General features: G+C 44.0%; 1 protein-coding gene across 3 annotated transcripts in view; it reads left to right on the top strand.

Moving 5' to 3' along the window:
• The window catches only part of LOC144000396 (uncharacterized), a 61,908-nt gene that overhangs the window by 20,366 nt on the left and 14,042 nt on the right, over window positions 1-27,500 (top strand). For all 3 annotated transcript variants that reach the window (XM_077494205.1, XM_077494206.1, XM_077494207.1), the window contains exon 2: window positions 12,254-12,563. In XM_077494205.1, coding sequence (XP_077350331.1) covers window positions 12,272-12,563 — 292 coding nt within the window. In that variant the 5' untranslated portion in view covers window positions 12,254-12,271. The remainder of the gene's footprint in view (window positions 1-12,253; window positions 12,564-27,500) is intronic.

The following is a 27,500-nucleotide window of genomic DNA, read 5'->3' as shown; positions in this document are numbered from 1 at the left end:
CCCTTTATGTCCAAGTTGTTACGGATTTTCACCAATAATGGCTCTAAGGCCAACACAAACAAGATGGGTGATAACGGACATCCCTGCCTTGTTCCATCTCGAAAGGTAGGGACAACACGTCATTTACTCTGGCACTGGCTGATGGGCTATTGTATAAGACTTTGATCCATTGGATCATTCTTGGTCCTATGCCCATAGGTTCCAGCGTTCCAATCATAAGTACCCAGTCTACCCTGTCAAATGCTTTCTCCGCATCAATCGACAGGAGTAGACCTGGGGACCCATTCATTTTAATTGCTTGCAGGAGGAGCAGCGATCTGTCCCAATTTGTCCCTCCCTTCCCTCCTGGGGACGAGCCCTACCTGGTCCGGATGGACCAGTTCGGTCATCAACTCCTTAATCTTTGTCACCAAAACCTTGGCATAAAGCTTGGCATCCGCGTTCAGGAGGGCTATTGGCCTATAGTTTGAGCTTTGCCTCTTTCCCTTCTTTCAAGATAAGCGTAATTGATGCGGCCAATGGCTCTTTTCCCATTCCATAGGTGGCTCCCAACCCATTCATATACAGACAAAGTTTTAAGACCAGTATCTCTTTAAATTTTTTAAGGTAGTAAGTTGTGAACCCGTCTGGTCCAGGGCTTTTCCCAATGGCAGAATCCCCCAAAGCTTTGAAGATTTCCTCTTCAGTTATGGGTCTGTCTAGTATAGTCCTATCGCTTACTGATATCTGTGATATATATTAGCTTTTTTTTTTAGGAATTCCTTGATCTTCTCGGCTCTTCCTATTTCTTGATTTCCCTTTGGGTTAACAGAATATAGGGCCCCGTAGTAATTCCTGAACTCATTTTCTATCTCTTTAGTTTTAAATACCATTTCCCCATTACTGTTCTGGATTTTTTCAATGTAGTTGTTTTTCTTTTTTGTTTTTCAATATTTTTGGCAGAGACTTGCCCACGTTATCCCCCCCCCCCCCCCCCCCCCCCCAAATATCTTTCTTTTGCCATTCTATGACATGTTTTATTTACCTCTTGATCCATAATGTCCCTAAGTTCATCCCTTTTCCCTACTAATTGATGGAAAACCCCCTGATATTGTCCCTTTTATGTTTTTTATGGTCTTGTTCTAATTTATGAATCTCCTCTGTTAAAATGTTCCTTTTCTTATCTCTATCTTCTTTTTTTTTTTTTCCGACCCCAATGGAAATGAGGATGCCTCTAATATAGGCTTTGTGTGCCTCCCAAAGGGTAGCCCCTGAGACTTCCCCGATATCATTAGCTGAAAAATATTGTTTTAGTTCTTTAGCTATAGTTTCTTCTACCTTCTTATCCTCTTATTTAACTGCCACATATGCGGCTGTCTTGAGTTACTCGGCATCCCCGTCTTCATTGTTTCCGGGGCATGATCGGATACTGTCGCTATTTCGATATTTGTTAAAACCACCTGCTCCAGTAGCCTATGGTCCACTATTATATAGTCCAATCTCGTGTACGTCCCGTGTACAGAGGAGACGAAAGTATAATCTTGTATCTTTAAATGCTGCGTCCTCCAAACATCTATTAGTTGACATTGACGCATTTTCTGTTTTAGCGTGTTTGCTTTACTTGTCCCCTGTACCCGGGACGTGATATCTAGAGCGGGGTCCATACAGAAATTAAGATCACCTGACAAAGTCAAATCCCCGGTCTTGAACTCCATCAGTTTTCCCAATAACTGTTTAAAGTACTTGACTTTTTTTTTTATTTGGGCTATATATATTAGCGAATGTAAACGCCCTTTCGCCTAGTTTGCCTTTCAGAAAGAGATATCTACCTTCGGGATCTGTCATCCTATCTTCTAGCATAAATCTAACCATTTTCGCAAATCCAATTACCACCCCTTTCGCCCTCTCAATGGGTGATTCCCCATAATACCACGTTGGAAAGTCCTTTGAGAAGAGTTTTTTACATTTGTTTCCTGAGCAATGTAGGTCTCCTGTAGGAACGCCACCGTTGCTTTATTTTGTTTGCGTTCTTCCAGGATTTTGTATCTCTTCATGGGAGAATTCAACCCTTTGACGTTGTAGGTTACTATATTTATTTCACTCATCTAACTTTTTCCTCTCTCCAGGTTTCTCTTTGTAACCCTCAAAATCCTAGACTTTTTATAGGTCAGAGGGTAATGATCCTTTATTATATATATATTACTTTACTAAAGATGGATACAGCCAGTCCCAACCAGGTATCCTCCCTGTCCCTCCTGCCCCTCCCTCCCCCCGGCCAACTTCTGATGGATTTCCACCCCCTCCCACCTAAGACTCTCCCACCTTGGGGTGGGACTCTGACCGTGCCCCCGCCACCCACCACCGCCTCCCTTTTAGCAGGGGCTTGCGGTGGATCCCGGGTGCCAGGGGTAAACTCCTATTACTTTACAACAAATACCATAGACCCCCAGTTCCCTGCTCCCCTCCTCTTCCCCCATCTCCCCCCCCCCCCCCCCCACTGCCCCACCTTCTATTTATACTGTGTTTTCTTCTCTTTTCCCTCCTCTCCATCCCCCTTTCTTCCTCTATTTTATCCCAAAAGTCAGTTCTGCACTCATGTCGTAGATATTCCTTCAATCTCAGTTGTTGGTTCTTTATCCCCCCATCCAGGAATGGAGGGGGTCCATAGATCCATCTGAGTGCAGAATTCATGGAGTTCTTCCGGGAACCTTAATCGCCTTGATCTTCCATCTTAAGTGCCTATTAGGCAATAGGCATGCCTAATATCCCCAATTATATTTAATGTTCTGTGCACGCATTTGTTCCAGGAGGGGTTTTAGTAGATGTCTTCTAGCGAGTGTTTCTGGTGCCCCTCCATATGTCCATGGGGGTCCTCCCCGCATTTTTGCCCATATTGTAGCTTTGTCTTCATAGCATTGAAATCTAATAATAATGTCTCTTGGCTTTTCTTTTGGAATATTTTTAGATTTTCTTAGGAGATGCACTCTTTCAATCCTAAGAGCTTCTTCAGGACCTTTATTTAAGAGGGGATTGAAAATTGTGCTCATGATTTTTCTCAAGTTCTCGCCTCTCTCTTCCGGTACTGCACGCATACATACGTTTTTGTCTGCAATTTTGATTTTCTTGGTCCTCCAGTTTTTATAAAATTTTCCTCTGTTCAAGTTGCATTGCTTTCACGGTTCCATTTAATTTTCGTATTTTCTGAGCTTGATTGTCAGATCTTCCTTCAATCTCCTCTACTCATTTCAGTAGATGTCCCATATCCGCACGTAGCGAAGATATTTCAGATCTTATAACATTCTCCAACCTTAAGGACATTTCAGTCATCTCCACTTTTGTTGGAGTATGATCTATTGCAACTTTTCCTCCCACTGCACCTTTCTCCATTTCCCCTCCAATGCTTATTTCACCTTTGGGATTGTGACAGACCTAGCCGGGACAGAGGCTGTTGGAGGGGACAGAATGCGAGCCTCTTTCCTTTGCGATTATGGGCCCTGGCATTTGGGGGAACGGTGCACTTTGTGAGCTGTATGCCTGGGGATGCCTGAGGTGGTGTTACTTGGATTCAGATCCATGTCCACCCCCAAGACACACAGACTCTGGATATGTATTTGCCATATTAGCAATAGACTGAATCACACTGTTGGGACACAAACTGTTAGATGCTAATGTCATCAACTCCAGCCACCTGTCTGTTGTGTAAATGAGTCTAGTCTGGCTTGTAAGAGTCCACACATTGTTGTTTGTGCTAATTAACCCTGTGTTTATGTTTATGGTAATGTTTATTGAATAGTCAATCAGTGAGCTAGGAGACAAAGTCTTACCCTGAAAAGTCTTATCTCTCAGACAACTAGTCTGGGTCAATGATTAGATAATTAGCTCATGCTAATTAGGTTAGGTTTTAGTCTTCTACTGTATTATAAATACTTGTTGTTTTGGTTTTAATAAATCAGTCCATGTTGAGCAGCTAAGCAAGTGTCGTCTTGTTTTGTGCTTGTGAGCGGTTGGAATATCTGATATCTATAGTCAGACTTAAGCCCCATACACACTATCAGATTATCTGCTGAGTTTTTCCTTCAGATTTACCAAAACCATATAATATGAGGACAAACCTTAGGAGTTTCAATGTGTATGCAATCAGGCAGGCCCTTCTACTACATGGTTTTGGTAAATCTGAAGGAAAAACTCAGCAGATAATCTGATAGTGTGTATGGGGCTTTAGGAAGCGGTATACTAACGGAAGCACTCAATCAGAGTGCGGGATCGGTTCCATCACAGGGATGATCCTGGAGTTCTCATCCTTGTCTTTTCCCGGTTACTTCTAATTTCTCTTGATCTGCAATTAATTGTTTTCCTGTTTTTGACGTTTTAGGGCTTGCGGCCTTGGATATGTATTGTTTGATCGAAGAGGTGTTTAGTTGCCCTTTTGATGTTTTATGTTCACTCCCCCTTGTTGTTCTTCCTGTCATGCTATATTTTTTTTTTTATATTTATTTGTGTTTTTTCGTTTGCCCAGTTTTATGCTTTCTCTTCACCCCTTTTCCCCTTCATCTATCTATCTATCTATCTATCTATCTATCTATCTATCTATCTATCTATCTATCTATCTATCTATCTATCTATCTATCTATCTATCCATCCCTTGCTTCACTTATATAATGTAACTGGGCTATATAAGATTTAATAGCCTTCCCACCCAACTCTCATTCACTTCACGGTGCTCACAAGTCCATGGATATTACGGGGATCGTGATAGTGCTAATGTTGCTCTGTTTATACTGTATGTACTGTTAATACTGTTTGTACACAGGGTTTCAACTTATTTCCAGGTAATGACACCAATGCGATTATTCAAATCGCACAGCTTACCACTCACAATGTGAGTTTACCATTTGGTACAGTACTAACAAACGCTAACAGAGCTAACACTCCACTTGAACGTGGGCGTTCTGCGCCTCCACTGTATATGGATGTCAAAGGCAAGTCTGCTTTGTATTTAAATGAGCTGGCGGGTATAGAATATTGGGCCAGAGTTGTAATAGTCAGTTGTGTAATATTTTCCTTATCGCAGTTCAGGTTACTGTTACATATGCAGTTATTGCGATGACTCTCAAGCTTTAGTTGGTAAGGTCCACCTCACCCCTCGATCCGGGGTTTAGCCAAAAGTGCTGGATCAACAGTACACAGTAGCCTCTCGCTCAACGCAGCGACACTGACTTTAGGGGAGATCTCCTCTGCACGCTCCTAATACTCAGTTGTATGTTCTCTGCATGGCCACTTCGTCATTGCCTTTCAAATTTATAGTAGAATTGCAGGTGTAGGTGTAGCAGTGCCTTTAACTACTTCCCACCTGGCCAATGTACATATACGGCTGGGTGGGAGCTGCCTCTTTCTGACTGGACGTTCAGGAACGTCCTTCAGAAGGAGGGGGATCGCGCGTGCCCGCTCAGCGGCACGATCCTGATGCGCTCGTGTCACCCAGACACGGCGCATCTCGGAACGGCAGGAGGGCTCTGTGATTGGCCCTCCTGATCACATGATGGCCGTGTCCAATCACAGCCGTCATGTGATCAAAACAAACAGCTGGTTGCTAGGCATTTGGCTCTCCTCTCCTCACACGGAATTCGTCGCTGAGGAGAGGAGAGCAGATCGCTGCAGCTGGCTGGTGATCAGTGAGTATGAGCTGTTTTTACAGCTTTTTACTCACTGATCACTCGTCCAGTGTAGGGTTGCCACCTCATCCCTTTAAAACCGAACACATATTATTTGCACAGTTTCTGTGGCTGATTAAGGTGATAATTAAACTCACTTGGTGCCTTATCTGCATGAAATTAGCCTCAGAACCTGTGTAACTCATATGTGTTCGGGTTTAAAGGGATGAGGTGGCAACTCTAGTCTAGTGTAAACACAATGTCCCCACACATGTCCCCACACATGTCCCCACACATGTCCCCACACATGTCCCCACACATGTCCCCACACATGTCCCCAAATAATAAAAATACATGTCCCCAAATAAAAAAAAACACCTGTCCTCCACATATGTCCCACTAAAATCACATGTCCCAATGATTATCTGCACACATATGTCTGTGATCACCTGCACACATCTGTACATGATCATTTGCGTACATATGTCCATGATCACACAAACCAATTATTATACACTTAACGGAATTTTTTTTTTCACCAAAAACATGTAAAAGAATACATGTTGGCTTAAATTTTATGACAAAATTTGATTTTGTTGGATTTCTTTTAAAATACAAAAAAGAAAATATTGTTTTTTTTTTTCTAAATTTCTGCCTTCGCGTGCCGGTCGGGACTCCTGTGAGTCCGGTTGCGGGTCCTGCGGACTCGATCGCCGCGGGCATACCCGCGATCGTCTCACGGGACGGCTGAATGGAGGAAATGCCGTGTAAACAGCAATTCTCCATTCTGCCTAGCAACTAGTGATGCTGATCTCTGCTCTATGTGATTGGAGCAGAGATCAGTGTTCACTAAATGAAAGCCCAACCCCCCCACAGTTAGTAACACACCCCTAGGAACACTTAACCCCTACACTGCCACCCACTGGTTAACCCCTTCACTGCCAGTGTCATTTACACAGGAATCAGTGCATTTATATAGCACTGATTACTGTAGAAATGACAATGGTCCCAAAAATGTGTCAAAAATGTCCGATATGTCTGCCACAATGTCGCAGTCACAATAAAAATCGCTGATCGCTGCCATTACTAGTAAAAAAAAAATAATAAAAAATTATTAATAAAAATGCCATAAAACTATCCCTATTTTGTAAACGCTATAATTTTTGCGCAAACCAATCAATAATCGCTTATTGCGATTTATTTTTTATTTTTTATTTTTTTTACCAAAAATATGTAGAAGAATACGTATCGGCCTAAACTGAGGGAACATTTTTTTTTTATATATAATTTTGGGGGATATTTATTATAACAAAAAGTAAAAAATAATGCGTTTTTTTTTTTCAAAATTGTCGCTCTATTTTTGTTTATAGCACAAAAAATAAAAATCGCAGAGGTGATCAAATATCACCAAATGAAAGCTTTATTTGTGGGAAAAAAAAGGACGTCAATTTTGTTTGGAAGCCACGTCGTCACGACCGCGCAATTGTCAGTTAAAGCGACGCAGTGCCGAATCGCAAAAAGTGGTGTGGTCTTTGGCCAGCACAATGGTCCGGGGCTGAAGTGGTTAATGAGATATATGGATATAAGCCTCTTCACGTGACAAAAGAGAAATGTTGCTTGTGGGCTCGCTGCACGCAGTGACCTTTCTTTACCCTTTTGTTTAACCCAGCAATATAAGTATTAAGGGAAGTCTCCTCCCCGTGCTGAATGCTGATGAGTAGGTGTCTGTCGCCTAATTCAGCGATCCGCTGCACATGGGTCTCATGAAGAGGAATCAAAAAAAAAAGAGAGAATATAAGCCTCCAATATAGCAACTGACTAATGCCGCGTACACACGAGCGGATTGTATGGCGTACTTAGTCCGTCATACAATCCGACGGACAGTCCGTCGTACTTTCCACTGAACGGACTTGACCACACACGGATGCGCAAACAGTCCGTCGAAAGCTTGCGCGATGACGTGTACAGCACGTACGACGGGACTAGAAATAGGAAGTCCAATACACAGCAATGCAACCTTCCGCCGTGTAAATCCTTTCTGGGCATGCGCCATTCTTAGTCCGTCGAACTAGCATACTGACGACCGTATTGTCCGCTGAAACCAAAGTACGACGGACAGAATTTCGGAAAAACCGAAATTCTTAGTACTCCAGACTGCACGCTGAAAAAGTCCGCTGAAGCCCACACACGAGCGGACTGTCCGCTGAAATGTGTTTCGACGGACTAAGTACGCCATACAATCCACTCGTGTGTACGCGGCATAATAGATATTATGGGTATGTGGGCCATCCTGCTAGTGCGTTTTAATGCGAAAAATAAGAAAAAAAAAGTCTTAACATGAAGTTGCACTTATTTTCACACTTAGTTGTGTCCCCTGTCCGTTCCTCCTGTGGCAAAGCAAAAGACAAACAATGCAATAGGGGGTTCAATCCTCGTTGTGCAAAATCATCCTGGAGAAGAGGGAGGAAAAAAAAACAAAAACTTCCTTGCAGTTTCTTGGGGCCGGTGCTTATCTAGACTGAAAAACCTTCCAGGTGTCAACTAGGAATGTTTTGAGCTGGGAGACGACTTCTGTTTTTTCATATACAAATTAAACAACAGTTCTAAGCCCTTGTACACACGGTCGGACATTCCGACGGAAAATGTCTGATTGGACCATGTTGTCGGATAATCCGTCCTTGTGTGGGCTCTATCGGACTGTTTCCGTCAGAATATCCGACCGACAAAGTTTTAGAGCTGGATATAAAATTTTCCGACAACATGATCCGATCGGACTTTGTCCGACTGTTTGTAGAGAATTCCGATTGGACAAAGTGCCACACATGCTCAGATCAAATTCCTACACCAAAGCCCGACAACATGATCCAATCGGACTTTGTCCGACTGTTTGTAGAGAATTCCGATTGGACAAAGTGCCACGTATGCTCAGATCAAATTCCTAGACCAAAGCTATTGGCTACTAGCCTGAACGTAGTCCCGTCGTAACTAAACAACGTCATCACGCTCCGAAAGGATCGGATTTTCCGGCAACTTTGTCCGACCGTGTGTATGCAACACCAGTTTCGGACAAAATCCGTCGGACGAAATCCGTCGGACAAAATCCGACGGATTTTGTTGTCGGAATGTCCGACCGTGTGTACAAGGGCTTAGACCTCATACACATGGACATTTTTACAGCAGCTTTTTTGAGCTTTTTTTTTGCTGCTTAAAATGGTGTTGCCACCAAAAAATAAAAAAGTGCTTAAAATTCTTTAAAAAAATAAAATAAAAATTGGAAAAAAATTTTTTTTTTTTTTTACTCACCTCTAAATACCTGTTGCTAAGGGGTCCCTTGTAGTCTGCCTTCTTCCTTGCCCGGACTGGTGACATCACTTCCCCTCGCGCCGCACAGTCATCTGGGATCTTTCACGTGTCCCAGATGACTGTTCGGCGTATCACGGTGCCCTGCGCCGCTCGCGCATGCGCAGTGGGTGCCCGGCTGTGAAGCCACAGCCAGGGTGACCACAGTACGAATGACGGCGCCACGAGCGGAGCGGGGGAACGAGGGGGGGGGGGCTTCGTTCCCCCGCATCGCTGAACCCTGGGACAGGTAAAGTGTCTGATTATTAAAAGTCAGCAGCTGCAGTATTTGTAGCTGCTGACTTTTACATTTTTTTTTAAGGAAAATGTCTCAGCTTTACCTAACCACCGAGCCTAGGGGCCACTTCACACCACATGCAGTCCATTGCTTTTTTTTTCTTTTTCTGCATCAAAAACGCATGGAAAGTAGGTTATTTGGTTTACAATGGCATAGTTCACACCAGTGCTTGCAGTTTCGGTTTCAGAAAAAAAAAGTTAGAACACGTTGCATTTTTCCTGCATTGGAACACTGTAAAATGCATCAAAAATGCACCACCTGGTTGTGTTCCAGATGCATTCCAGTATGGTTTTTGGTGCTTTTTTTTTTCCTTAACTTTAAATAACGACATGCCTGTTTTCAGTGTGGTTTTTGGTGCATTGCGTTTTTGATGTGTTTTACAGTGTTCCAGTACAGGAAAAATGCAGCTTGTTCTACTATTTTATTTATTTTTAAATTCTGGAACGCACTGAAACTGACTGGTCGAACTGGTCTGTCATTGAAAACCATGTAAGCTACATACCTAAATAGAGATTTAATCTCAAGTTCCTTTTTCTACAGGAAACCTGTGACATTACCTTCAGACTTTTCACCCCCCCCCAACCCCCAAAAAAAACACCTTTTTTGTTTTCAAATAACTTTGTCATGCTTTGTACCACGTCATTTTGTGTCCTTTTGAATAGACATGTGCACTGCTGAAAAATTTGTTTGTTTTCATTTCATTCATTAAGATCGCAATCCGTAAATTCGAAAAAAAAAATTTGTAAATCTGTAAATCTGAAATAATTAACTAATAATAACTTAACTATTACTAACAATTAAATTCTACGTATTGGAATTTCCTTTTCAAATTTGGTTGTCAATGAACGTAACGAGTACAAATTTATCCGAAGTTCTGAATTAATCCGAAATAACAAATTGGAACTAAACAAATGAATAATAATAACTTTTCAATGTATAATTGTTCAATACAATCCCAGACACGAACCGCAAGCTACAGTTAAAAATCGCAGACTTGGAGGATTGCTCTCATCGTAATAACTAGACATGAGCAATTCGTTTCGTTACTTGTTTTTTTTAATGAATTTAGACAAATTTGTTAATTTGGAAACATCCGAATTACCGAAAACCATTTAACTAATGTTTCCGAATATTCAAAATTTCGTAAATTCCAAAAATCTGAAATAATGACTGACTATTAAATTCTAGGTATTGGAATTTCCTTTTCAAATTTGGTTGTCAATGAACATAACGAGTACAAATTTATCCGAAGTTCTGAATTAATCCGAAATAACAAATTGGAACTAAACAAATGAATAATAATAACTTTTCAATGTATTATTGTTCAATACAATCCCAGACACGAACCGCAAGCTACAGTTAAAAATCGCAGACTTGGAGGATCGCTCTCATCGTAATAACTAGACATGAGCAATTTGTTTCGTTACTTGTTTTTTTTAATGAATTTAGACAAATTTGTTAATTTGGAAACATCCGAATTACCGAAAACCATTTAACTAATGTTTCCGAATATTCAAAATTTCGTAAATTCCAAAAATCTGAAATAATGACTGACTATTAAATTATAGGTATTGGAATTTCCTTTCAAATTTGGTTGTCAATGAACATAACGAGTACAAATTTATCCGAAGTTCTGAATTAATCCGAAATAACAAATTGGAACTAAACAAATGAATAATAATAACTTTTCAATGTATTATTGTTCAATACAATCCCAGACACGAACCGCAAGCTACAGTTAAAAATCGCAGACTTGGAGGATCGCTCTCATCGTAATAACTAGACATGAGCAATTTGTTTCGTTACTTGTTTTTTTTAATGAATTTAGACAAATTTGTTAATTTGGAAACATCCGAATTACCGAAAACCATTTAACTAATGTTTCCGAATATTCAAAATTTCGTAAATTCCAAAAATCTGAAATAATGACTGACTATTAAATTATAGGTATTGGAATTTCCTTTCAAATTTGGCTGTTAGTGAACGTAACGGATAAAAAAAAATGTATCCGAAGTTATGAATTATCCGAAACAACAAATGCAGCATCTAAACAAATGGTACATAATGAATAATAACGTAATAATAATAATAATAATAATAAACAAAAATAATAATAATAAAAACATTTTATTATTTTTTTATTATTAATTTGTTCCGTTCCATTTGTTTTACGGCATTCGTTATTTTGGATAATTCGTAACTTTGGATAAATTCGTTATGTTAACTAACAGCCAAATTTGAAAGGAAATCTCAATGCCTATAATTTAATAGTTATACTGTAAGTTGATTGCATCATTTACAATAAAATTTCTTTTCTTGGAAAAAAATAAATAAAAATGAATAGTTTAATAATAGTTAGGTTATTATTAGTTATTATTTCAGGTTTTTGGATTTACCAATTTACAATTTTTTTTTTTTCGAAAAATAATTTATGAACTTTTTCGAATTAGCATAGACATTAACATAGAAATGGAAATGCTCTATAGAAAATAAAACATCTTTTGCAAAACAATATTGCCAAAAAAACAAAAAAAAAAAAAAAACAGTCACTCTCCTCATAAAAAATAAAATAAAAAATTGTATACAGTATATTACTTTGTTTTAAGATACAGTTATTGATCCATTGTGGAGCTGTAGGATTGGCTGTGGTCCATAAAGGGTGAACAGGTATGAGCGCCAATGAGGTTAAAACAGATCACTGTATTAATTAAAAATTGCCTTGTCTGGACCTCCCTTTACATTTTGCTGTGCAGAGAGACTCTGTCTCCCTTTTCTGTCCCTGCAGCAGAGGGAGACAGACAGCAGAACACTGCAACCATCTGAGAAAAAAAACTAAAATTCTCTGGTCGCAGATTTTATGACCTCCCAGCCATGAAGGGGTTAATGCCTCTCCCTGCCAGCCAATGATTGGCACACAAAGTGCAGTTGCAGCATTTCCTGAGTGTTGTAATATGTGACTGTCTGATCTCCCCCCCCCCCCCCCCAGGCTCAGTAAAGACCAGCGATGGGTCTGTACAAGAAAGTGATGGTTGGGATCTTCTCCAGAGAGTCCGATGAGACGTACAGCTGGCTCGTCGACCTGCTGATATCACCGAGGTTCCGGTCAGTGGTCCAAGACGTCCGTCCAGTCCTTGTGTCCAACACCGTGTGCGGTCACTCCACTCAGCTGGCCCAGGAGATCGGCAAGTGCTACTTCGCCATTCTGTATCACACCAAGAAGAGAGGACGGCTGAACGTCACCAACGTCGACGACTCCCTGTACGACCAGGAGCTGAGACATCTGTCCGAGAAACTGGGTGAGGCATGAGTGCTGATACTGAGAATTACAGCGAGGAGTCCATACATACAGATATTTTAATACTTGCTAATAGTTAAAGTGAAATAATAAAAGTGAAATATTGCTTTAAATTTCCTACCTGGGGGGTGTCTATAGTATGCCTGTAAAGGGGCGCGTGTTTCTTGTGTTTAGAACTGTCTGACAGCAAAATGACATTTCTAAAGGAAAAAAAGTAATTTAAAACTCGTGGCTATAATGAATAGGGCCTGGTATGGAATACGAACATGAAAAATCAAAAGTGCTCATTATTAAAGGCTTACATGCAAGTTATTGTCATAAAAAGTGTTTGGGGACCCGGGTCCTGCCCCAGGGGACATGTATCAATGCAAAAAAAAGTTTTAAAAACAGCCGATTTTTCGGGAGCGCTGATTTTAAAACTTGCTAATGCTTAAAGTGAAATAATAAAAGTGAAATATTGCTTTAAATTTCCTACCTGGGGGGTGTCTATAGTATGCCTGTAAAGGGGCGCGTGTTTCTCGTGTTTAGAACAGTCTGACAGCAAGATGACATTTCTAAAGGAAAAAAAGTAATTTAAAACTCGTGCCTATAATGAATAGGGCCTGGTATGGAATTTGGGGGGACTCCCACGCTTTTTTTACATTTTTTTTTTTAATTTTGGTTCGGGGTTGCCCTGTGGGGGAATCCCATGCCCTTTTTATCAATGAACTTTTATGTTTATTGTCGGATCGACAGTTCATTATAGCCGCGAGTTGTTTTAAATTACTTTTTTTTTTTCCTTTTAGAAATTTCATTTTGTGCAGGGACTGTTCTAAACACGGGAAACATGCGCCACTTCACAGGCAGACTATGCACACCCCCCCAGGTATGAAATTTAAAGGAATATTACACTTTTATTGTTTCACTTTAAAGTGGAAGTAAACTCCCCTATCGTTTTCAGCAAAGGAAGCTGCCATCTTTGCCTCTGTTTAATCTTCAACTGCTATGGTGCTGCACATGTGATTCGTTATGACACCAGCCATTGGATGGTTTGATAGTTTGGCTGAGAGCACAGCCAATCTGCAGTTAGCATTCCCGGCATGCCTTTTTTTTTAACTGTTTAAATCCATGGGTTTACTTCCACTTTAAGCATTATTAAAATCACTGCTCCCGAAAAATCGCCTGTTTTTTTAAAACTTTTCCCTGACGCCACCATGGCAGCATACTAGTGATAGGCTCTGCCTTTCTCCCCTCCCTCAGGACCAATGAAATAGCATAAATTAAAGCCCAGTTAGGCCCCGCCCCATTCTTCGTAAGTCTTTCACTGTTCCAGCTGGAATTGATCAGGCAAGAGAGGTTGCCTCCTGGACTTTAGCAAGATTGGTTGTGCAGATGGGAGATGGGTCGTGAGCCTCCTTCAGTGGCAGGGCGCATACTCTTCCAGAGGGGTTGAGGCCTCATAGGCGGCCCAGTTGAAAGCAATCTATGGATTCATTTTACAGGAAAGTGGTATGCTTTTCCCAGCAGACCTTTTCAACCTTTACAGAATAGATCTGGGTGCCTTGTCATCAGTGGGCTTTGGAGGAATGACTGTTCAGTCTTCTGTCCCATTTAATATATATATATATATATATATATATATATATATATATATATATATATATATATATATATATATATATATATATATATATATATATATAAAATATATAAAAAAATATATTTTGGTTTGTTAAGTAGAACCCACCCAGTCAGCTAGGATATGTATCACATGTATGCTGCCATGGTGGCATCAGGAAAACTGAAAATTGTATCATACTTACCGTAATTTTCCTTTCCTGACGCCAATCCATGGCGGCATACGGACCCACCCTTTTTGCGTTTCGGTATCTAGCTAATTATGAAGAATGGGGTGGGGCCTAACTGGCCTTTAATTTTTGCTATTTCATTGGTCCTGAGGGAGGGGAGAAAGGCGGAGCCTATCACTAGTATGCTGCCGTGGATTGGCGTCAGGAAAGGAAAATTACGGTAAGTATGATACAATTTTCCATTTTTTTTTGCATTGATACATGTCACCTGGGGCAGGACCCGGGTCCCCAAACACTTTTTATGGCAATAACTTGCATATAAGCCTTTCAAATTAGCACTTTCGATTTCTCCCATAGACTTTTAAAGGGTGTTCCGCGGCTTTTCGAATTTGGCGCAAACACCCCAAATTGTTCGCTATTCGGCGAACAGCCAATGTTCGAGTCAGTCAAACTCATGTTCGACCCGAACATAGAGCCCATCCATACATACAGAATAAGAACAGATACAGAGAATTACACCCGACATACAGGACAAGAGTATTATTAGATTGAAAAGCAGAAATATAAACTCAGAAAAGTTATGTGGTGTGTTCCATGGGACAGTTTTTTCAATTTAACTGCAATTCTCTTAAACCGTCACCACCTCTGTCTTTATCTCTCTGATGCACACACTCAGAATTCTATGAATAAATGACAAAAACTATATACGGTATAATAATTCTCTTTCTATCTCCCTCTCTTATTTACAGAGAAACATTGTTCAGGCAGAAGTTGGAGAGATACAAAGTAACATTAAAGTGTTACTAAAACCACAACAGTAAAACTAGTAATCTGTAGATGCAACATAGCATGCTTGTTATACTCACTGTGGAACTTAAGGGGTTAATCCTCTGCATTGTGTAAAAAGGCTCTTTGATCCTGTATGCATAGATCCTCCCCCCTCCTGTAGGGTCTATCCGGGGAAGGCCAGCTAACACGGGCAGCTAAGATAGAACATGAAAGACACATAGTGGAGGAGAGCAAAAAAAAGAAAAAAAATCCCAAGAAATACTTTAAGTATGTAAACAGTAAAAAAGGGAGGACAGATCATATTGGCCCCCATAAAGAATGAGGAAGGACATCTGGTTACAAATTGGGATATAATTTTAGTAACAAAGAACGTGGAGGAGAGATGGGTTTTCTTTAAGAGCATATTAAATAAGGGCATTAGCTAGTACATCCCATTGGGAAATAAAGTTAAAAGAGTAAACAGAAGTCCTGGGTGACTTAACTCCAATATAAAAAGCAAAGGAGAAGGCCGTCAAAAAATACAAGGCTGAGGGAGCATCGTCAGCATTCAAACTTTACAAAGAATGCAATAAGAAATGTAAGGGTGCAGTTAGAGTGGCTAAGATAGAACACGGAAGACACAAGTCTCCTTTGTAATGCCGCGTACACACGATTGGACTAGGTCCGACGGTCTTCCCGACTGACTTTTCAGCGGGGTTCCACCGGACTTCCAAAAGAACGGACTTGGACACACACGTGTGTGTGTTCGTTTTGAGCGCAATGACGTAAGACACACACAAAAAAAAAAACCTTAATGGGACTTTAAATGGACCACCAAGATTGAAGATAAAACTTGTATTTTAATTCATTTTACAGAAAATATAAAAAAGACACCCAGACACAACGTATCTCTAACAAAATACAATCAAACTGGTATATATAGAAAAAAACATCTATACAAAAAACCCCAAATACTCTCATTGATGTCCCAAAACCCGACGCGTTTCCAGTCTCTGCTACTGCAGAACCTTCATCAGGGGTAGAGAGCAATTCTGTAGTAAGACAAGAGGGAGAGGGGAAAAAAATAAAAATACTTGTAAATAATAAATAAATACATATACACACATGCCCCCAACGTGACGTAAGACGGGACTAAAAAAAGGAAGTTCAATAGCCAGTAGCCAACCGCTTCCCTTGCGTCGTATTTGGTCTGTCGGACCAGCACACAGACGAACGGTTTTCCCTATAGGAGTTGAATCCGTCGGACTGATTTGAAACATGTTCTATTTCTAGGTCCCTCTGATTTTTTATAACGAAAAACCGATCGGATTAGCCCCCACACACGATCGGATTGTCCAATGGACTGATCCTGTCAGGACCTAGTCTGCCCGGAAAGTCCGGTCGTGTGTGTGTGTGTACGCGGCATAAGGGGCGGACTGATTGGGTCTGCCTGTCAATTTTTGCTGGCTGACCCGATCGGACCCTCTGTTATCCTCTATGGAGCGGCGAATGTAAACGTGTGTGTGTGTGTGTGTGTGTGTGTGTTTTCGTTTGCACCTCACCGACATCCAATGCTATCAGATCTGCTAAAAGCAGACGGATGGGGATCCATTCCCCGTCCATCCATCCATCAGATCGGATTGCAGTCGGGTGTAAATGGACAAGCAGTCTGTTTACTTCTGATTGCCCATAGAGGAGAGTGGTCTGTGTCTGTGTCTGCTCCGCATAAGCGGACACAGACTAGCCATCCACCTGCTCAGTGGGGCCAAACGTTATTGTGAACATTGTTGAGGCGAGAGAGCTATAAAGCCATGGTTTATAAACATTGTTCAGACAATATAGGTAACATAAATAAAATAAATATATGCTGTGTGTGTGGATAGAGATAGAGACCGACTCTTTTCGTTTATGTATCCATTCTAATGATCTAAAGTTGATCATGCAGCTTTTGCTTGCAGTGGGAGTGCCTGCTCTGTGAGTTGAGGGAGAGGGTGGGAGGTAGGGAGAATGGAGAGGTAGAATTGGCCGTCACACGAGCTGCAGATTCTGAGTATTATTGCCCCCCCCCCTACTTTTATAGGACAGTCGTAGGGGGTCCCAAAGCTGGAGTGATGATTACCGGCTTCTGTGTTTCAGCTGTAGGTTGGCCATCTGGCCGGAGCGACGCTTTAACTGCTTGCCGACCAATGCGTGTCGATTTACGTCGGCAGAATGGTGCTGGTGGGCAGGGGCGGACTGACAACTCATGGGGCCCCCCGGGCAATAGGAGATTATGGGGCCCCCAGGCAATCAGACATTATGGGGCCACACAATATACACACACACACACACACACACACACACACATACAATCACACAGTATACACAGACATGTTTCTATTGGCTGAGAAGGTACTGGAGAGGTGGGGCAGCTATAATCTCGGGAGTTTTAGACCAAAAGGATGTCGGTAAGGGACATTTCAGAGACAGATGTAAAAAAAAAAAACAACACAGATTTTTACATACTGTCCCTGGTTTATACTGAGGCTCGCAACCCTGATGGGGCCCCCTAGTGGCACGGGGGCCCTCGGGTAGTGCCCGAGTGGCCCAATGGTCAGTTCTGCCCCTGCTGGTGGGCAAAAGGGCACACAGGTACGTCCCCTTTAAGAAGCGGTGTCGTGGGCGCGCGCCCCCACCACAGTGACCGCGGACTCTATGCCCGCCGGGTGCCCGCGATCGTGTCACGGTGAGGAAGAACGGGGGGAGATGACGTAAACAGAGCATTTTCCCCGTTTTGCCTAGTGACATGACAGAGATCAACGATCCCTGTCATCGAGAGCTGTAATCACTGTCCTGTGTGTTCAAGCCCACTTCCCCCCCCCCCCTTCACAGTTAGAATAACTCCCTAGGACACACTTAACCCCTTCACTGCCCCCTAGTGGTTAACCCCTTCACTGCCAGTGTCATTTACACAGTAATTGGTGCCTTTTTATAGCACTGATCGCTGTATAAATGACAATGGTCCCAAACTAGTATCAAAAAATGCCCGATGTGTCCACCATAATGTCGCAGTCATGATAAAAATCGCTGATCGCCACCCAGGGGTGGACTGACCAGTTGGTCACTCGGTCCGGGGGCCCGAGGACATTAGGGGCCCGGACTCGGCCACATGAGAGGCCACTTGCAGGGGCTGAATTACATGCCGCGATGCCGAAAATAACACAGCTAACTATGCGCTGCTCCCCGCCGGCCCCTCCTTCCCTCCCGTCCTTCCCAGGTGCTTGTACTGTATGCGTCGTGACATCACCTGGGACAGACGAGAAGAGTGGAGGGGCTGGCGGGGAGCAGCACGCTGTTAGAAGTACTATTATCGGCATCCGGTGACTCGGTGAGTGAAGCCGAGACACCAGGGCCGCTTAACGTGATGGGGGGAGAGTGTACAGATGTAAGGGCCCCAGGTCCCCCCACCCCACAGTGTCCTCCTGGCTGTTTGTGTGTGTCCCCCTATTTGCATGTCCTCCTGTGCTGTGTGCGTGTCCCCCTGTGTGCGTGTCCCCCTGTGTGCGTGTCCCCCTGTGTGCGTGTCCCCCTGTGTGCGTGTCCCCCTGTGTGCATGTCCTCTTGTGTGAGTGTCCTGCAGTGTGCATGTCCCCCTGTGTGCGTATCCTCCAGTGTGCATGTCCTCCTGTATGCATGTCCCCCTGTGTGTGCGTTCTCCCTCCAGTGTCCCCTGTGTGTGTGCGTTCTCCCTCCAGTGTCCCCTGTGTGTGTGCGTTCTCCCTCTAGTGTCCCCCTGTGTGTGTGCGTTCTCCCTCCAGTGTCCCCCTGTGTGTGCGTTCTCCCTCCAGTGTCCCCCTGTGTGTGTGTGTGTGTGCGTTCTCCCTCCAGTGTCCCCTGTGTGTGTGCGTTCTCCCTCTAGTGTCCCCCTGCGTGTGTGCGTTCTCCCTCCAGTGTCCCCCTGTGTGTGCGTTCTCCCTCCAGTGTCCCCCTGTGTGTGTGTGTGTGCGTTCTCCCTCCAGTGTCCCCCTGTGTGTGCGTTCTCCCTCCAGTGTCCCCCTGTGTGTGTGTGTGTGCGTTCTGCCTCCAGTGTCCCCCTGTGTGTGCGTTCTCCCTCCAGTGTCCCCCTGTGTGTGTGCATTCTCCCTCCAGTGTCCCCCTGTGTGTGTGCATTCTCCCTCCAGTGTCCCCCTGTGTGTGTGCATTCTCCCTCCAGTGTCCCCCTGTGTGTGCGTTCTCCCTCCAGTGTCCCCCTGTGTGTGTGTGTGCGTTCTTCCGCCAGTGTTCCTATGTGTGTGCGTTCTCCCTCCAGTGTCCCCCTGTGTGTGTGTGTGTGTGTGTGTGTGTGTGTGCGTTCTCCCTCCAGTGTCCCCCTGTGTGTGCATTCTCCCTCCAGTGTCCCCCTGTGTGTGTGCATTCTCCCTCCAGTGTCCCCCTGTGTGTGTGTGTGTGCGTTCTCCCTCCAGTGTCCCCCTGTGTGTGCATTCTCCCTCCAGTGTCCCCCTGTGTGTGTGCATTCTCCCTCCAGTGTCCCCCTGTGTGTGCGTTCTCCCTCCAGTGTCCCCCTGTGTGTGTGTGTGTGCGTTCTCCCTCCAGTGTCCCCCTGTGTGTGCATTCTCCCTCCAGTGTCCCCCTGTGTGTGTGCATTCTCCCTCCAGTGTCCCCCTGTGTGTGCGTTCTCCCTCCAGTGTCCCCCTGTGTGTGTGTGCGTTCTCCCTCCAGTGTCCCCCTGTGTGTGTGCGTTCTCCCTCCAGTGTCCCCCCGTGTGTGCGTTCTCCCTCCAGTTTCCCCCAGTGTGTGCATTTTCCCTCCAGTGACCCCCTGTGTGTGTGTGTTCACCCTCCAATGTCCCCCCGTGTGTGTTCTCCCTCCAGTGTCCCCGTGTGTGTGTGTGTGTGTGTGTGTGCATTCTCCAGTGTCCCCCTGTGTGTGTGTGTGTGTGTGTGTGTGTGTGTGTGTGTGTGTGTGTGTGTGTGTGTGTGTGTGCATTCTCCAGTGTCCCCCTGTGTGTGTTTTCTCCCTCCAGTGTCCCCCTGTGTGTGCGTTCTCCCTCCAGTCTCCCCCTGTGTGTGCGTTGTCTCCCCCCCAGTGTCCCCCTGTGTGTGCGTTCTCCCTCCAGGGTCCCCCTGTGTGTGAATTCTCCCTCCAGTGTTCCTGTGTGTGTGCGTTCTCCCTCCAGTGTCCCCCTGTGTGTGCGTTCTCCCTCCAGTGTACCCCTGTGCAGGTGTAGCTAGAGTGTTGGGATCAAGGGGGCCCCATGATCTTCTATTGCCCGGGGGCCCCATGAGTTGTCAGTCCACCCCTGTCGCCACCATTACTATAAAAAAAAATGCTATAAAACTATCCCCTATTTTGCGCAAACCAATCAATATACGCTTATTGCAATTATTTATTTTTTTATACCAAAAATATGTCGAAAAATACATACCGGCCTAAAATTATGACTATATATATATTTGGGGGGGATATTTATTATAGAAAAAAGTAACAAAAATTGCGTTTTTTATTTTATTTTTTTTAATTGACGCTCTTTTTTTGTTTATAGCGAAAAAAATAAAAACCGCAGAGGTGATCAAATACCACCAAAAAAAATAAATAAAAAAAGACGTCAATTTTGTTTGGGTACAACGTCGCAACGCAGTGCCGAATCGCAAAAAAAAGTGCTTTGGTCAGGAAGGGGGTAAAATCCTCCTGGGGCTGGAGTGGTTAGGTTGCGGTTCACACAGGAGCAAGCCGACTTACAGCACGTCTATGCAAAGGCGATCTGCATGCGACTTCAGCGGCTTTTTCAAAGTGACTTCTGTACAGAAGTCAATGCAAGTCGCCCCCAAAGTAGTACAGGAACCTTTTTCTAAGTCGGAGCGACTTAAGGCCGCTCCTATTAGAACGGTTCCATTGTACAGAACGGAGCGTGACTTGGCGGGTGGATAAGTCGCCCTACAAGTCACCTCTGTGTGAACCGGCACTAACACTGCATACGTGATCTGCAACGTGTTATCTGGTGTTCACCATTTCCTGTGAATTCAGCACTTTCCTTCCAGATTCTGGTATCCAGCACCAGGCTCAGACTTAGATAATGTCCGGCCTGCTGGAAGAACAGAGAGGAGAAGTTTCTCGGTGGCCCCCGGCATTGCTTTCAAGGTTTTGCTGTTGTGGAGATGGAGACCATGTGTGACCATGACCAATGTCAAGGCACTGGTCACATGACTTCTGCTCGAGTGTGGCTATTTTCCTGCAGCTTGCTGGCAGGGGACTTTTTTTTTTTTTTGCTCAGCCTGTGGCTACTTTAAGAATATTAACTGGTGAAGACCACATGACCAATGTCTAGGCTTTAGTCATGTGACTGAAGCTGGAGGCAGCCACTTTTCCTACGTAATTTTAAGGGGGATGTTTTATTCTCATTTCATTCATAGGCATGCAGTTTTTTTTTTCGTTTTTTTTTAGAAAGTAGCCACAGCCTTGTGTGGAAAAGCCTTTCTGTGCAGAAGTCATGTTCTCTCTGCAGAGGTCCAACATGTCTCCTGTTGAGTCAGAGCTTTCCAATCAGCAGAGAGCATGGCGGGGACGTGCTGGTAGGGTTACCACCTGTCCAGGATTCACCCGGACATTTCGGGTTTGGAATCTTGTGTCCGGGTTTCAGTCTGCCTGAAACCCGGACACATTATTTAGACTGGGCTGTGGCTCCCCAAGTAATTGAGAAACCTTGGATTACGAGCATAAACCGCTCCAGGAGAATGCTTGTATTTCAAAGCACTCGCATATCAAAGAGAGTTTCCCCATAGAAGTCAATGGAAATGAAGATAATTCGTTCCGCATTGACTTCTACTGCATGCAATACCGCACGTGGCCAGAGGCGGGGGGGGCACCGGATATACTCGGGGACAAGTCGACTGAACTCGGAAAGCCTTGGAAAGGCTCGGAAACACTCAGGAACTGAGTGTTTCCGACTATTTCTGAGTTATTCAAAGCATTTCCAAATGGCTCCCTGGTGCCCCTTGCCTTTAAAAACACTCGTTAAACACGTTACTCATTAACCAAGGTTCCACTGTAGTCACACAAAAATCTGTTGAAATTCGGGAGCTTCGGGCCTCTGTCTGGAGGCAGGTTTGGCATCACTGGGGGGGGGTGGGCGTGATGTCAGAAAGAGCAGTTTGGCCACACCCACTGTTTGCCACAGCGAGCTGCATTACCACTCTCCTTGGGGCACCCAAAGGTGTCCCAGGTCTTTTATAATCCTATTGTGCATACTACAAAAACAAATGTGCCCTGTGCCGCTAAAGTGTTCGGGTTTAGCTTGAAGAAAAGGTGGCAACCTACGTGCTGGCCAAAGCGTTGCCGGTACTGAAGGGCGAACTCTAATGCACTGCACATGCACGATCCCACAAGCGCCCCATGATGCGCACGTACGCCAATGGGCCCGAACATTGGCGCCCAAATGCCATATATAAGTGCTGCAGGTTCACTAGTGCTTTGCTGCAGCTTGTACCCTGTATATACCTGTTCCTGTGATCCTTATCCAATTGTTTGACCCGGCTTCCTCTGACTACGTTTGCCATCCATTATCCTGTCCCCGATTTGCCTTGTTGACTTTGGTTAATCTCTTCTCTGCTAGACATGTTCCAAATAGAAATTCGGACGAATTTTCATTATTCGGATGCATCCGAATTACAATGCTAACGAATTCAAACGAAATTCGAATCAAATTCGAAAAATGACATTTTGCGACCCGACTTTGGGGCCATGTATCTCGGGGCCACTTGTAGCTAGAAACCCCAAATTTGGTATACAAACACAATAGAACTAGCACTAGAACATCTCCAAATTTGGGGTTTCTAGCACCAAGTAACCCCGAGTTACCGGGCCCCAAAGTCGGGTCACAAAATGTCAAGCACTTTTCTGCAGCAGAGAATGACATTTTGCGACCCGACTTTGGGGCCACGTATCTCGGGGCCACTTGTAGCTAGAAACCCCAAATTTGGTATACAAACACAGTAGAACTAGCACTACATCTCTAAATTTGGGGCTTCTAGCACCAAGTGACCCCGAGATACATGGCCCTAAATTCGGGTCGCAAAATATTTTCGAATCCGGTTGAAATAGTTTCCAATGCGGTTGAAATAATTTCGAATCCAGTAGAAATATTTTCGAATTTGGTTGAAATATTTTCGAATGCGACCGATTTTTCGAATTCAGTAGAAAACGAAACGAAATCCGAAAACGAATTTAACGAATATAACTAAACAAAATTAATTAACGAATTAAAACGAAACGAAACTAAACAAAATTTTTCCTTTTGCACATGTCTATCCTCTGCTTGATATCCTGTTACCGAACCTTGTCTGCATTCTGATCGTTCTTTGCCTGCCGTCTATGCCTGCATCTGATCGTCTGTTACCAACCCTGGCTCGTCTGACCACGCATCCTGTATCTCTTCTACTCTGCATGCACCTGCCTGATCCCTGCTTTCTGCTTCCACCAGCCCGGAATCTGGCTTGCCAAAGCCTTCCGTTTAACCTGCTGGTCCACCCTGGTGATACATCACCACATGGAAGACGATCCAGGCAACCATGCACCACCACCACGCTCTCGCAGCCACTGTTAAAACATTGGTGGTCCTTGAGCAAGGGTTGTATGAGAGGTCTTCCCTCTGCATGTCAGGCTCAACTGTCAGGTACGTGACAGAGCAGGAGATCTTCTGATTGCAGTGATTTAAGGTTGACTAAGGCCGCGTACACATGATCGAATTGTCCGGCAAACTTAGTCCGGCAAACAATCCGGCGGATAGTCCGGCGGACTTTCTACCGAACGGACTTGGCCACACACAGACACACAAAGTCCAGCGTTTGCTAGCGCGATGACGTACAACACGTACGACGGGACTAGAAAAAGGAAGTTCAATAGCCAGTAGCCAATAGCTTCCTTCTTGTACTTGCTTCTAAGCATGCGTCATTCTTAGTCCGCCGGACTAGCATACTCACGAACGTATTGTCCGCTGAAACCCAAGATTGGACTGCAAAAATACTTTCTAAGTCCGCCGGACTTTACGCTGAGAAAGTCCGCTGAAGCCCACACACGATCGGATTGTCCGGTGAAATGCGTTTCGGCGGACTAAGTACGCCGGACAATTCGATCGTGTGTACGCGGCATTAGTAGTGGGCTTGTTGGAGCTCTGCATGGATACCATTGCTTTCCCACGGAACAAGAGTCCTTCTCTGCAGCTTGCTGGCAGGGGGCAGGCTTTTTTTCCCTTTCTGGAAGAAAAATTATTGTAATGCCGCATACACACGATCGGAATTTCCGACAACAAATGTTGGATGTGAACTTGTTGTCGGAAATTCCGACCCTGTGTAGGCTCCATCGGACATTTTTTGTCGGAATTTCCGTCAACAAAAATTTTGAGAGCTGGTTCTCAAATTTTCCGACCACAAAATCCGTTGTCGGAAATTCCGATCGCGTGTACACAATTCCAACGCACAAAATTGCACGCATGCCTCAGAATCAAGCAGAAGAGGCGCACTGGCTATCGAGCTTAATTTTTCTCGGCTTGTCTCACGTGTCTGTACATCACCGCGTTCTTGACGTTCGGAATTTCCAACAACATTTGTGTGACCGTGTGTATGCAAGACAAGTTTGAGCCAACATCCGTTGGAAATAAATCGAGGATTTTGTTGTTGGAATGTCCGATCGTGTGTATGCGGCATAACACTCTACTCATATTTTATTTTTATGCACCTGGAATAAATTTGGCGGATTTGAACTGAAGATTCAATTGGGCTTCAATGAGAAGAATGGCCAAAGCTTTTTTGGCTGTACATCTCCTATGGATCACAGGAGTGCAGTGCCTTCTACATTCATGTGACCCATTTTCAGCCAAAAGTGGGTTGAAGCCCACTCCCAGCCGACTTCACAAAGCCAGTCCAGGCTGTGAAAAGATCTCAACCATATGGCCGGGATCTGCCTAGAAGCCTGGACCGGCAGCTGGCTCAGCCTTTTAGCGAAGCCGCATAGTGCCAAAATCTGTGCATCCCGCCCCTTCCCCAGCCCAACCCACCAGTGAGTGCTGGAGGGGAGAGTAGAGAGCCACTGACTGACCGTCAGAGTGGAGGGGGAGAACTGAGGGATCAGTGGTGTTTGATCTCCCAGTTCTCACTGCAGAGCGGGTGAGGGACAAATGCAGAATTGTATCAATGCTGCATCCACCTAGGTTCATTCATTCTTAGGTTCATTCATACTTAGGTTCATTCATTCTTAGGTTCATACATCCTTAGGTTCATTCATTCTTATGCCGCGTACACACGTATCAGACTATCCGGCGGACTTAGTCTGGCGGAAAAAAAAAACGCCGGACTATCCGCCGTACTTTTCAAATGAACGGACTCTCCCACACACGGAGGAAAGTCCGCTCATTTTGAGCGCGGCTCCAGGTAGCCGGGACCAGTGAAGGAAGCGTCGCTGAGCCCCGTCACCTGGTATGGAGTTAAAGGGGAAGCCCTACGCCGGAAAAAACGGTGTGCGGGCCCCCCCTAGGTCCATATCAGACCCTTATCCGCGCACGCTACCTGGCCGGCCAGGAAAGGGGGTGGGGATGAGCGAGCGCCCCCCCTCCTGAGCCGTACCAGGCCGCGTGCCCTCAAAATGGGGGGGTGCTTTGGGGAAAGGGGGGCTGTGCGGCCCCCCCGCCCCAAAGCACCTTGTCCCCATGTTGATGAGGACAAGGGCCTCTTCCCGACAACCCTGGCCATTGGTTTTCTGGGTCTGCGGGCGGGGGGCTTATCAGAATCCGAGAGCCCCCTTTAATAAGGAGGCCCCCGGATCCCGGCCCCCCACCCTATGTGAATGAGTAAGGGGTACAATGTACCCCTACCCATTCACCTGTGAATTTTTTTTCAAAAAAACACAACATACAAGGGTTTAAAAATAATTTATTGCACTGCTCCGGGGGTCTTCCGTCTTGGGGGGTCTTCTCGCCGGACTCCTCCGCTATCTTCTGCTCTTTTACTAGCTCTTTTACTAGCGGAGGAGCCCGGCTTTCTTCTTCGTCGCCACCCAGGGGTCTTCTTCCGACTTCGGGGGTCTTGTCCCCCTCTTCGGTTCTTCTTGCCGGGCCACTGTGCCTTCTTCTAGCTCTTTTACAAGTGGTGGCCCGGTCTTCTCTCGACGAAGGCGCGGTGGCCTGGCAAGAAGAACCGAAGAGGGGGACAAGACCCCCGAAGTCGGAAGAAGACCCCTGGGTGGCGACGAAGAAGAAAGCCGGGCTCCTTGACTTTTTTTCACAGGTATTTCTTTCTTTTGGTTCTTTTTGTCTTTCTTTGGTTCTTTCTTTCTTTCTTTAGTTCTTTCTTTCTTTGATTTATTCTTTCTTAGGTTCTTTCTTTCTTTCTTTCTTTCTTTGGCTCTTTCTTTGGTTCTTTGGTTCTGTCTTTCTTTCTTTCTTTGGTTCTTTCTTTCTTTCTTTGGTTCATTCTTTGGTTCTTTCTTTTTTTGGTTCGTTCTTTGGTTCTTTCTTTCTTTCGTTCTTTCTTTGGTTCTCTCTTTCTTCCTTTGGTTCTTTTTTTCTTTGGTTCTCTTTCTTTCTTTCCTTTCTTTCTTTCTTTCTTTGGTTCTTTCTTTATTTATTTATTTGGTTCTTTCTTTGTTTGTTTGTTTCTTTGGTTCTTTCTTTCTTTGGCTCTTTCTTTCTTTCTTTCTTTCTTTGGTTCGTTCTTTGGTTCTTTCTTTCTTTGGTTCGTTCTTTGGTTCTTTCTTTCTTTGGTTCGTTCTTTGGTTCTTTCTTTCTTTGGTTCTTTTGTTCTTTCTTTGGTTCTTTGGTTCTTTGGTTCTTTCTTTCTTTCTTTCTTTCTTTCTTTCTTTCTTTGGCTCTTTCTTTGGTTCTTTCTTTGGTTCTTTCTTTCTTTGGTTCTTTCTCTCTTTCTTTCTTTCTTTGGTTCATTCTTTCTTTCTTTCTTTGGTTCGTTCTTTCTTTCTTTCTACACTGTGTTTCATAGACAATCTCATTCCCTCCAGGAAGAGAGAGGGTCATTGTGCTATTGGATTCTTTGGTTGTTTCTTTATTTCTTTCTTTATTTCTTTCTTTGGTTCTTTCTTTCTTTCTTTCTTTGGCTCTTTCTTTGGTTCTTTATTTCTTTCTTTCTTTCTTTGGTTCTTTCTTTCTTTGGTTCTTTCTTTCTTTCTTTCTTTGGTTCTTTCTTTCTTTGGTTCGTTCGTTCGTTCGTTCTTTCTTTCTTTCGTTCCATTCTTTCTTTCTTTCTTTCTTTGGTTCTTTCTTTGACTCTTTCTTTGGTTCTTTTGTTCTGTCTTTCTTTCTTTATTTCTTTCTTTTGGTTCTTTCTTTCTTTCTCTTTCTTTCTTTCCTTCTTTCCTTCTTTATTTCTTTCTTTCTTTGGTTGGTTGGTTCGTTCTTTCTTTAT

Source organism: Lithobates pipiens, unplaced genomic scaffold, assembly GCF_037356315.1.
Source record: "Lithobates pipiens isolate NorthernLeopardFrog02 unplaced genomic scaffold, aLitPip1_a1.2 Scaffold_22, whole genome shotgun sequence".
NCBI classification, from domain to species: domain Eukaryota; kingdom Metazoa; phylum Chordata; class Amphibia; order Anura; family Ranidae; genus Lithobates; species Lithobates pipiens.
Note: the sequence above shows the minus strand (reverse complement) of the source record. Positions and strands in the feature narration are given on the sequence as shown.